The sequence below is a fragment of the Pecten maximus genome, chromosome 4 (genome assembly GCF_902652985.1).
Source record: "Pecten maximus chromosome 4, xPecMax1.1, whole genome shotgun sequence".
Taxonomy (NCBI): domain Eukaryota; kingdom Metazoa; phylum Mollusca; class Bivalvia; order Pectinida; family Pectinidae; genus Pecten; species Pecten maximus.
This window is the reverse complement of record NC_047018.1, coordinates 34,811,175-34,824,343: the sequence shown is the minus strand read 5'-3', so window position 1 is coordinate 34,824,343 and position 13,169 is coordinate 34,811,175. Positions and strand designations below refer to the sequence as shown.

The 13,169-nt window shown below is 33.2% G+C and overlaps 1 protein-coding gene across 2 annotated transcripts in view; it reads right to left on the bottom strand.

Annotated features, from left to right (window-relative positions):
* Window positions 1-1,598: 1,598 nt before the first annotated feature.
* The window catches only part of LOC117325934 (multiple epidermal growth factor-like domains protein 10), a 28,670-nt gene continuing 17,099 nt past the window's right edge, over window positions 1,599-13,169 (bottom strand). Inside the window, exons 4-18 of one of the 2 annotated variants that reach the window (XM_033882452.1) lie at window positions 12,356-12,454; window positions 11,927-12,019; window positions 10,035-10,127; window positions 8,823-8,918; window positions 8,485-8,580; window positions 7,908-8,000; window positions 7,620-7,709; window positions 7,057-7,152; window positions 5,530-5,625; window positions 5,177-5,269; window positions 4,654-4,752; window positions 4,255-4,350; window positions 3,436-3,531; window positions 3,002-3,181; window positions 1,599-2,545 (exon numbers count right to left, since the gene is read on the bottom strand). In XM_033882452.1, the coding sequence (XP_033738343.1) occupies window positions 2,403-2,545; window positions 3,002-3,181; window positions 3,436-3,531; window positions 4,255-4,350; window positions 4,654-4,752; window positions 5,177-5,269; window positions 5,530-5,625; window positions 7,057-7,152; window positions 7,620-7,709; window positions 7,908-8,000; window positions 8,485-8,580; window positions 8,823-8,918; window positions 10,035-10,127; window positions 11,927-12,019; window positions 12,356-12,454 (1,559 nt within the window). In that variant the 3' untranslated portion in view covers window positions 1,599-2,402. The remainder of the gene's footprint in view (window positions 2,546-3,001; window positions 3,182-3,435; window positions 3,532-4,254; window positions 4,351-4,653; window positions 4,753-5,176; window positions 5,270-5,529; window positions 5,626-7,056; window positions 7,153-7,619; window positions 7,710-7,907; window positions 8,001-8,484; window positions 8,581-8,822; window positions 8,919-10,034; window positions 10,128-11,926; window positions 12,020-12,355; window positions 12,455-13,169) is intronic. The other variant, XM_033882453.1, reaches the window with a different exon arrangement.

The window sequence follows — 13,169 nt, the reverse complement described above, 5'->3', positions numbered from 1 at the left end:
GTGGTTGGGATAAACGTGGTCGATGGGTGAAGGCGTGGTTAGAGTCATGCCTGGCCTATCGAGCAGCTTGTGTATTGATTATCAAACATGATGACAATTATCAATCAGAGAGGACGGCTTTTGCTCTCGACCATGTGCATAGCCGGAGTTATTGTGATATATCCATACAAAGCGTTGTGGGTTCAGTGGCTAGTCTATGTACGATGTGTATTAGCTAGAGGCAGTTCGAAAGCACGTGTAATGCTCACGGCAGAAGCTTAAGAAGAAGTCGAATTTTGGATGTCGAATCTTGAGGCATAGAACACAAAGGGTTCTGAGTTATTAGGAAAATGTTTTGTGCGATGCTACAGTCTGTACTGACAACTCTGGCGAATGATACGGGGCTATGTTGAATGTATGGATGCTTTATACCAGTGTGAGAATGTTATCGACAGAGAACTAGAAGGTGGCATTTGGAACATGAAATGAGCAGTAAAAGAGGTGTAGTTCCACATGGAGAGAGTTGGAGGCTTTTAACAGGGTATTGTTGGCTAAGATCGATATGATCAGAGATAAGTTTGCGAAACTATTAACCGATAAAAAGAGAGAATGATCCGTTGTAAAAAAAAAAGGTAACATGAAACCGGAATTACTTAAGGTTGCTCGTAAGATGAACGATGAACTGGACGAAAATAGCATCGATGTGAGTCCACAGTGGTTTCCCAGAAGCACTGTTGATATTTAAGAAGATGTAACGATTTTGATGATTGACCGGTACAATCTTTGGGTTTTGAGGAATGCCAGTTGTTCTGTGTTCTACATCATGTTGATGGATTCTCGAAAAACTACAAAACTAGATGTGCTCGTTTTAATTCCAAGCGGTGTAGTGCGGGCACTGAAGCAGTTGATACTTTCCCGGTTAAGTGGGTTGAGGTCAATAACTGGTTGGTGCTACCCCATAACCTCGTTTGTCGTGTCGTGGAAAATGCGAGACGACCGTGCATTGAACGTTTATTTTTCCTAAATGGAGAAGTGTGGCATACTGGCATTTATTGTGCCCTTAAGAGAGGTGTTTGGAGATTTCAAAGCAGATTCCATACCATTGTTTAGCAGGAATCACGTTGAGAGGGAGTGGTGGCAACGACTGTTTTGATGTCAAAGTTTTGACAAGCTGGCCCTCAGTCTAGACTTTAGACGCTGAAAAAATGTTCTTGTTTATGCCAGCATACACTGAACATTTTTGCGTTGTTTATTTTAACAGGAATAGGACTGAAGAGATAAATCGACAATACTGCCAACGCCCTATATTTTTGAAAGTTATATTGTACACATTATGGCTAAGGGATGGCTGACAGTCTTTTATCGAGCAAGAAGGAAAACAAATATTATGTAGCATTCACAAAATGGGACGTTTTATTTCTTAGGATGTTTTCCATCAATCACAGCAAGTCCTATATACGTGGCGTTATATTTGATATTTTGACTTGAAATTTGATGACAGTGACCTGCTTTCAAGGTCACAGGGTTTAAATGTCTTAATATCATTAACAGCATCTTCTTAATAACCAAGAGATCAAGGGACATGCTAGCGTGCAAATAGTATGCTTTGAAGAGGGGTCACAAAATTTGTTCATATGCTTAAAGAAGAATCGGCTAAGTAAAGTGTAATCACGGACTGAACTATAATTCTACAAATAAGCGTCCCTCGTGGTATGAAACTTGCACTGTGTAGTTTTGTTATTTTTATGTTTATATTTTCGTCATACTTATACATAAATATAATTCGGTATGGTTTATCCAAGTGACACCCGGCATGCCATGGAAACCCCTTTAATTATATTTACAAGCTGATGCTGAGCTTTTATTGGAAAAAAATGTTCTTGAATAAAATTCAACATATACATATGTATACATGTATATACAATGTGTATATACTGTACTAGTTTACATCTGTTTCATGCAGGTCATTACAGAAGTGATGCATCAATCGCCATTCGTGCTCACATTCCACTGCACATCGTGTACTATTGTGGGATCCTGCAACTGTACATAAAAACATTTAAAACAGCAAGATAAATTTTAAGAATCAAACACATATTAATTTGTCAAATCCTAAAGTTAATGGTAACCTTATATACACGACTTAACTCAAAAGTAATTAATTCAAAATGCTCTAATAAAGAGTTCTCGACGCAGGGATGTTGGATATATAAAATGATACATAGCTAGCGTCCAAACATAGATGAACATTTTTAAAAACACACAATGCGTGCTTTTTATCGGAAAATAATGAGGAAGCACTAAACATCATAGAATAGTCCATGTCAAACGGGATCAGCTCTCAATCAGAAATGTAGCTCTCCAGTTATACATTCACAGTGAGAGATGCGCAGGTTTTCTCACGTCTACATTTCCTCTCGATTTTAATTAAGGACCTGCTCTGTAGTCTGGTAGACATGTGTGGATTCCATCGTCTGAGTGTCCAGCTTTTCGTAATTGTCGTTTATTGTCTCCATCTGTACACACTGATTTGTGGGCATGGCCTCTATTTCTTCGTATGTGCCATCTAGAACATAAAGGATGAACACAAGTAAATAATAATAAAAAACATCCGTAATGCTGACGTGTAATCGAACTAGTGTAACGTTTCTGAGACCGATATATGCTGTGATATGTAAAAAAAGAGAATGACAAAACCAAAACAAAGCAAAAAATAAGCGAAAAAAACCACAGTTGAGTTTGAGTTTTAGTGCGATTTTCAAGAAAAATGAATTCCACCTTACATTTAAAAAAAACATAATAATAATGATTCATTCCTAGATATAACTCTTCGAATCTATACATGTGATGTTTGTATATATGGTAAAAGATTGAAATGCTTTAAGATTAATGAAATAGAAGTGCTATCATCATCGGAATTAATTTAGTATTTCACACATGATTAAACCACATAAATCATCTCTGTTCTGATGATAAGATAACAGGATGGTCCAGAGAAAACAAAATACTTTACAAGCACTACCTGTTTTTTGTTGCCTGACCACCTCTGACATATCTGTCACATGAGGCGTGGTGTCCGATTTTTCTCTCGACTGACGTCTGACCAACACCATGATCACTATAACCAGGGCTAGAATGACCAGTCCACATCCGGATCCAATTCCGACAGCTGTGATGTTTAAACTGTTTGCCTCTGTTGTTACTTTACATAAAACAAAAACTAATATATTCTAAATAATAACTGATATAAGCTTTACAATTATTTCCAAGTGAAAATAAAATTTTGTATCCAGGTAGAAAGCTAGAATAGCATATGCATTCGAAAATACATTGTGTTAGGATATGTTAAATTTAATCAAATGTATATACGCATCAACATGAGATGAAGTAGTAACTTCATAAGTATATTGAGATATCAAGATTTACTGAATGTTATTTGATGTGACTAATGCTTACCTGTACATGAACCTGTGATCTGGTCACACACGTTTACTTTACAGGTAGGCGGACAACTCCTATCGCAGTGGTCGTTGAAGTATCCGGCTTTACACTCTAAAAACATTAATCGTTTAAGTAAGAATTTGAATATTCGAATATATGAAAAATATTTGAAATCAATGACGAGGTCTGAAACTGGTTGAATCAAAGGAACGAGGAGCTTGCAGAAATGTAAAGATATTTATACCTTGTAGAAACATGTATTGAATTATCAAAATATATCTATTATAGCACAGACGTATGAGTATTGATACTCAAACATTACATTTTGAAAATGTGACTTAACCCGGATTTGATCATAATTTAATTACATGTGTCGTCATTGAAGCAAAAGTCGTTTGACCTATAGAAATACGCCTTATATGTTTTTAAGGACATCATGAAAATCAGGGTTTTTTCGGATTTTGACCACGTTTGATCGATTTTGGGTTATAATTACGGTATCCTTTTATTGTCCGTTTTCTCTGTTGTTTTAAAATAAACAACAGTGTTCAAAGAATTTGTTTCATTATTTATGGTTTTCGGATAACTGAATCATATAATTTGCGGATCGATGTTGACAGTTTTGCAGCATAATACTCATGGATATTATGGTAGAAACCTGTTGAAAAGAATTGGTATATTTTCCTTACATACGAACAACAACACTTTAAAAAATAATAATAAACGAATTCTACATATGAAACAATGAAATTTGTGTAATGATTAAAAAATGACAAAGTTCCCATTATTAATTTCATGTCGCCTAAAAACATATCAAATTATTCTTCATAGTACCTGTACAGTGTCCATTCTCTTGAAGGCATAAACTGTTTATGCAGTTGTCCGGACACACCTTAGAACAATGATCTCCATGGAAACCTTCAACACATCCTGAATCAGGAAAGCATGCATTTCAAATGATAAACTTCGATTTCAATTGTGATTTCTGCAGTACCTTGTGATGGTACTCTAGCTACAGAATAGTAAACAAATGAATATTTTATTTACAAGTAAGCGTTATGAACATTTTAAACTTTAAGATATGACGTCATGTCACTCCTTTGACTTAGCCAAATAACATGATCAAAAAAAGAAGAAAAAAGAACAAGAACAAGAACAAGAAGAAGAACAAGAACAAGAACAAGAAGAACAAGAACGAGAAATTCGTCCAAAATTATCCATAACTACACCAACCTTTTTCACAATGGCCTTCTCTTTGTTTACATATGTCGTTCATACATTGACTTGGACATCTACTATCGCACATTAATCCGTATTTTCCAGTTTCGCAAGCTTTAAAAAAAAGATATTTCATGTAATATTCTACATTACTGAGAGGCATTATTAGGTATACCCGGACCCGAAAAAAATGAATGTTTGGTGAAGAAGAGTCCAAAATAACCTTACCTACATTATACAACTGTTTTGTCATATAAACTAATAATATATACTGATGATACACTATGACCAAAGACACATTCAAATTTTACATAGCAAAATCAAATGTTGTTGAATAGGTAAGATATGTACATCAGCATTTATGATTAATGCTTATATTTCTAGAGTTTTACTTTGATTTGTGTGTGTATATCAATGCATGATTTCACTTAAAACTACTACTCCGCCCTTGCTCCTTTCTCCACAGGCAGGTTGATCCACAAACCCAAATTCAGTTTGGTTCAGGTAACGGATAGGCTATGTACGGAAATTGTTATACCTTTGCATTCTCCGTTGTCTCTGTCACATTCGTCTTGGCAGCTGACTGGACAGGTCAGGTTACAGTTTGGTCCATAGAGACCAGCAACACATTCTACAACACATATCGTAATATATATATATATAAGATATAATCATTTTTCAACCAGGAAATGTAACGGGGAGCGCATTGTAACAAAGGAATATATACTAATTACATTATGATTTATACTATTGTAAATCATCCTCATTTGTCTCGAAACCTTATGTTATCACTTTTTTTCGTCAGAAGGTGACAACTACATGCTTATCACTTAATCATTACACTCCTTAAACATGATTAATATTACACATCTTTGCTGTAAGTGTGTATACCTGCACATAGGCCAGAGTTCTGGTTACATATTTGGTCTTTGCATTTAGCTGAACATGTCTGATAGCAGGTATACCCGTGGAAGCCAGGGTCACATCCTGAAAATGTCGTAAATATTCTTGAACAAATAATGGTTGGATGAAAATAATAAAGATATGTGTATCTTTTTAAATAATGTTACTTAATACGGAAAGCATAATATGTTAATCTAAATATTAAAAAATAAACTTAATATACTTAAATATACATATCTAATCAGTGTGAACATACCAGATATTATCCAATTTATTCACTTCTATTTCAACCTAACAAGAATTGAAAATAAAAATTGTTAAGTTTTAATTTTCCTTCACAAATTTGTCTATTTAAATATTGCATTATCATATTTTGATTATGTTATAGGATCGATCCCTTAAAAAAAGCATGGACATGTTATTTTTGTTAGTTGTATGTCTAAAAGGAATCGGATCGAAAACAGGAAAAACGTAAATGTTTAGCATCACTAAAGCTTCCGCTCATTATTACGATAATGAACATTGTATATTAGTATTTCTACATATTTCTAGAAATGCACATCAATGCAGAAAATAAACAATAAAAGCCCAATATTGATAGTGATTGGCACACTTTGCATAATGAATCAAATAAACATGTCTTATCGAAGCTAAATGAAGCAATATATGACAACTATAATTAAATGTTGAGATATCTGCACATAATCCGGAACCCTGAAAGCAAGTTTTGTTCTCACTATTGGCCGGACAACTATAATCACTCAGTACCGTGGAATCCGGGTTTACACTCTTGAAACACATTAACATTTTATTAACTAAAATTATGATTAAACTATGATTTTTTTGTATGCCAATGGTGAATATATAAGAAATGATTTAATTAAAATGCCTTTCTGCAGTGCTATTGTTACGCGATTTTGAAAGTAATCAATGCCATTACAATATCACACAATAGTAAATATCATTATCATTGGCAGTATGTATGGGATCATGGTACACGCACGATAACAATTCCCAGTGGTGTTGATGCAGACAGGATGGATGCATATGTCTTCACAGTCTGTTGAAGATTCATATACAACAACAGTATAGGTTTTTTTTTAATATTCTATCAGTTGGCTACAGTTATATTATATACTGATGAGGTTTACACGAATTCATTGACATATACATGCATTACGATTTCTATTCTATTGAAATCTTAAGTGTAGAAAATTCATATTTTCTCGTTTTTCAAATAATTGTGTATCTGTTTTTTTAATATCTCGGCGGAATGTTCAATTATTTTATCTAATGCGTTGTCTTAAATAATCGCGACATAGACAAGACGCTTAAGGTAAAGAGTATTTTTATAAATTGATTTAGTGAAGTATTCAATGTATTCTGAAAAATGATAATACACTTGCATCAGATAAATAAGAAGAATGCCATGTCCAACATGTTTTAAATTAGGATGTAGGTCTATAGTATACAAAATAACACAAAAGATACATTTGAAATGGAAACGAATGATACCTGTACAAATCGCATTATGTTGTATACATGTGTTGTCCTTACAGTTGTCAGAACACATCCGATTACAGGTATTGCCATAGAATCCCGGAATGCATCCTTGAAGTACATAAGAATTTATACACATTACACAATTAAGTGATTTATTACGAATAATCTGATGACATATATTCTTGATCAATTGACGTAAATTGCATATATTGATAAGGTTTTGGAAGAGGAACATCCTGAACAACAATCTATTGCTCCTTTTTATGGTTCAATGAACAAATACAACTAAAGCAAAAACTAACTTGATATTGCGAGAAATAGCGAAAGTCAGAGGTCAGGAATGGTGACCATCACCTTATTTATTCTCATTTGATATTTTGACTTTTGATCTAGATTTGTATAGCGAGTGTCGCCGATGAAGCAGAAGCAATTGCTCTCTCCGTATCACTAGCCAGATTATTTCCGTACTTTTGCAGAAGTCTCGATCCAAATGTATATTGTTGTTCAACATTTCCCTTGTTTAATTGAGATTTAATCATGGTTCCGATATTATGTCGGTATCCGATTATATTTACCGAAACATTGGTCAGTCGTTTGATCGCATGTAACACAATTCGAAGGACAGTTGACATCACAGAGATTTCCTTGTTTGCCAGGGATACATGCTGAAAATGAATAGTATTCCTAGATGATACGGATTAATCAATATACATGTATTTGTGAATTTACATAGAACTGCTCTACGAACGATTAAATGGGTATTCAATACATTTATGTTACACATCAGATTTTATGGATTTATTCAAACTGCAACAGCTTTCATAATAAAATCGAGATAGTGTTTCACATTACATACTACAAACCTAAGCAATGTCCATCCTTCTTGCATAATTTGTTTTCGCAGTTATTAGAACAATCACTTTCACAAATGTCTCCATGTTTTCCATCAACGCATTCTGAAATATACCCATATTACATAAATTTGTATCGCAGATATGTCACAAATTGTGTATGAATGTGACACGATATCATAAATGACACAAAACAAAAGTCTGAAAAATGAATCGGTTTGATTAATCATAATTATTCTTAGATTATTATTATTGTCTATAATCAATCTAAATAAGCAGATTTACACTACAAACTAGATTTATCTATGTATTTATCAAAACAAAAATGCCTCAGGATGATTCATAACAATACAAACATGAAATAATGGAGAAAAGAAATTTAATTGTCTTATTGAGATTTTGGAGTTAACATGGTGCAAAGGATGAGAAACTGTCAAATGTTGACCATAGGTGAGATGGAAAGTCTTTTGGGTAAAATAACGGAGTTCGACCTTGTCAATATAGCTATTGGTGGTACTTGCGTTAAAACTCTGGAAATTAAGACTTAAATCCGTTCACCAATGCCTACTTATGTATTTTAATTACTTACCTAAACAATGTCCATCACTCTTCCTACATTTTCTGTCTTTACAGTTTATTGAGCAATCACTTCCACATGTATTACCGTATTTACCGGTGATACATTCTGTGAAATATAAAAAATCTCAGTCGCAATTATGGAAAACTACCAACAAAACATACTCTAATAATATTGATGCATTCGGAAAATTAATCTGATTTAAGAAATTATCAAAAAGAGTCCGTCTAAGAATTGATTGCATATATATTCCGTACGGATGTTTTAGAGATTATTTCAATGTATTATCTCTGTAACGTTTTAAGTGTTTGAAACAATATATTTAGTTGATGGAATTGTGTAATAATCACCTAAGCAATATCCATTATCCTTCATACATGTTTTATCTTTACAGCCGTCAGAACAAGCAAGGTGGCATGTTTCGCCGTGCATTCCATTAACGCATTCTGAATCATAAACATAAAGACTCACATTCATTATAGTTAGAGGGTACTTTCTGAATTAAGGAAAAAATATAATGCCCAATATAACATACCATATATGGATTATTTGGTTTGGTTTGTTTTTGTTTAACGTCCTATTAACAGCCAGTGTCATTTAAAGGAGTGTCAGGTTTTGGAGGTGGAGGAAAGACGGAGTACCCGGAGAAAAACCACCGGCCTACGGTCAGTACCTGGCAACTGCCCCACGTAGGTTTCGAAATCGCAACCCAGAGGTAGAGGGCTAGTGTAAAAGTGTCGGGACGCCTTAACCACTCGGCCACCGCGGCCCCATATTGGGATTTAAATATGAGGATTAATGTTTGAAAGTTTTAAAGGTAGTGTATATGTACAATGTTATTCTCGTATATTGGGCAACAGTAGTATTTTTTCACAAAAATTCAATAATATTTGCTGATTACACGAAAATACAACTGAATGTTCGTCCATTTCTAATAAATGACTTACTTTCTGTATAAATCCTAATTAATCTAGATTACTTAATTTGTTTTTATATTATGTTATTTGTTATAAGAAGGCATATCTCATTAATCCTTTGGACTCTTACCTAGTAATTGAAACAATACGTCTGCTGGAAATGGCCAAATTTGCAAACACAAACATATTCTTGAATCTGCATTTTTTAATCTAAAGCAACGATACCTAATGAAACTAGCTCAAACCGGCAACACAGACATGTTTGTATTAAAAAATTCAAACATGAAGTTTATTGCCCAATGGTACACAATTACCAATTAACCAATAAGAAAGATCGTAACACCAACGACAACATAGAGTAAAATATAATTTATACAAGCAAACAGGATCCACATTGTTTCTTCTATATGTTTGATTGATTATGTCGGTATATCAAGTACTTTACTATGATATAATTAATATAGCATACTATACGGAATAATCACAATAAAAAATAATTCGATAATTATATTACACCATTTATGAAATGGTTTATACAAACATTTTATGTGGTTTTATGGTATATATGTCGTATAGATACAACCATGGAGCAACAGGAGCAAAGAAAGGTTAATATTTGAACCGCGACACTATTGTTTTGATTACCGTAGCAGTGTGCGGCTAAAGTCTGGTTGCATATTACGCAGTTTACTGGACAGTCAGTATCACACAAATCGCCTGTTTTTCCGGCAATGCATCCTGAAAAATAAAATGATACCAACATTCTCTGGAATATAGTCATAAGGTCTAAAATGGAAAACGTTTCCTGTTAAAAGTCTTTAAGAATATTTTTGCTGCAAATATTATGCGTGTAGTTAAGTAAATCCGCAAAGTGATAAAGATCAGGAGTGTTAAGAACTTAATCTGTAGCATTTTGAAGTCGAATATGAATGTTTTATACCAGAGCTGCGGGAATAATCGTACGAATATATATATATATATTTATAAAAAAAAATGATGGTTTCCCCAAAGCCCGAATATACGCATCATTCGACAAATTTCGTGATTCAGCATGTACGCAGAGATAACACATTAAACATGCATAAACTGAGTGGTATCTGTTATAAACAATTAGTTTGGGAAATCGAAAGAAAGGAAAGTAATAATAGTGTGCCCCACTTAAAATACAAACCATTGTTTAAACGAAACTCCGAGATCCCAACAGAAAAAAAATCCACGTGACCAATCTGTATACCTGGCCTTAAAAATGACGTATCAGAAAATTCCTCGTTATAGACCAAAGGTAACTAGAGGAGTATAAAGAAGGGAACTGGAAACAATTGATGGACAGTCCAGCAATGGAAATGGGGAAGAGACGAAAAGGTGAAGAATGTTAAAAGCGTAGCTGTTGTTGAAATCGGACGAACGTAAGTAGATGTAGCGTATTACATCGTCATACATTATACAGTAGGGACGTTTACATCATGGTAACTCTATAATCGTAAGAGGTAATGTTTATGTTACCATGGGCTTGTCTCTTACATCTTATATACAGTACGATTCTTCGACCAAACAGTCGTTACTCAGTTAGTGCGAATGTTTGTTAGTATATATTTCTTTAGAATTCCGACGATATATATATCTAAACATATCTTGTTGCTGGATTTTTATAAGATAGCATCGCGAATTCTGATCAATCCTCAGAAATTTCCAGTCTAGATTATAAATTTCATATAATTATGAGTTATTGAATGTTGAATTTTAATAACTGCTACATGTACTTCATATATTTCCCGTGGTATGTTACTTGGTGGTTAACAACATCACTTGCTAAATACGCTTAATATTTACAGGCAATCAATGTCGCATATTTACTTAAGAAATAATTAACGATGATTCGTGTATTGTTGCAGGATATACAACGAGGACGAGGATATTTTGCAATTAAATTAATAACGAAGGCCGCAGGCCTGAGTTATTAATTAAAATTGCAAAATATCCGAGTCCGAGTTGTATATCCTGCAACAATACACGAGTCAAAGTTGATTATTTCTATTCTACCATGTACTGTTTATTTCTGAGATCTACCTCTTTCTAATAGAAAAACGACAAAGAAACCCCGGAAAAAACTTGTAATTTATTTCTTGAGTATTGCATTATTTGTTTATAAAATATACATTTCTTTACAGGCAATACAGTATTACGATCAAGAACATCTATGATAATTATGGCATTAATTTCGAAAATTAAAAAAACAATTGATGGAAAAAGAAAAAGAGTCTTCGTAGGATTCAAACTCGCGTCGTGATAAGAAATTTGTGAAAGACTAACCCATTAGCCCTCTCGGCTAAAGTTACCGTATTACTAAAATGTTGAATATTAGATACATAAAACTGTAACAGTCGTGACTCACAAGCGTGTATTATTGGCACGAGCATGTATTATTGGAAAATAATACATGGTTTTAAACCAATCAAAACTGGCGTTGCAAAGCAAACATGGTAGAATTAAAAGTATAAAACAGATGGTATAAGAAATTTAATAAATGATTTACTTACCTATACAGTGTCCCGAATTTTTCTCACAAGCGTTATAACAGTTTGCAGTGCAAGGTACTTGACAAAAATCCCCATACATTCCGGCAAAGCAATCTGTAATGTATATTTCTCAATATTAAGTATTATCTTTCGGATAAATCAGGTTAAAAAAAAGAAAAACACTTTTTTCTATATAGAGTCATGGTCGGTGTGTTAAACTTTAAAAAATTATAAATCATAAGGGTCATATCTTTAATTATATGTTTGTTTTTTTCTAAAATAAAAGAAAAGGTCAAATTTCCATAATCATACAATTGATAAAATATACATTTTCCATGACACATGCTGTGCGTTTTTGCACACGTAAATACTAATATGCAATACTTATATTTGTACTATAAAATGCATTGCATTATGTCGTAACTCAATATTTTTCTAGCAAATACTTACAGAAACAGGATCCAGATACAGGGTTACAATTTCCCCCAAAGCAGCTTTCCGAGCAAGGATTGTTACAATTGTCATTACCATACGTTCCGGTTGGACATCCTTCCGAATATTAAACACAATTTGCATTTGATCTGCCTATTTTTTAAGTATTGTTATCAAGTTGTGTTTAGTTGGTGTATACAATTGTGTTCCTCAGATTCCCAAGTAAAATGCTATATAATTATGATCTGAGAGAGTTTACACGAAACATGATTTTGAACGAATTTTACTGACCAACATTAGTTCCTTAAAAAGTTAATGAGCAAATAGTGAAGTTTTAGAAACATTCTAGGCCCTATTTCCTTAATCTAGTCTTGATGTATTCTAGTGAAAATACAAATAACGTCATATTCGCTTATATATAAATGTGATGTTACCAAACAAGCATAAAGTTGTTAAGCATTCACACAAATATGACTTTTGCATCTTTTTTCGGCAAGTACATATAATAACAACTTTTGAGACAATGTCTTTGCTTGCAATTGTTGTTTTGAAATATCACTTCAATATAGCGTCCTTGACAGATTTCCTATTATGTAGAATGATTACATGCACGAAGTAACACTTTGAAGCCTCTCTGAGCAATATTGTATACATGTACATATATAGAAATGTACTATGCCCTAGAGCCAATCTTTTACACATTAGTTCTTGTATGATATACATATATATGTTTAATATAATATAATGTAATGATATATAATATAATATAATGATATATAATATAATATAATGTTATATAATATAATGCAATACATTAAAAAATATATATATA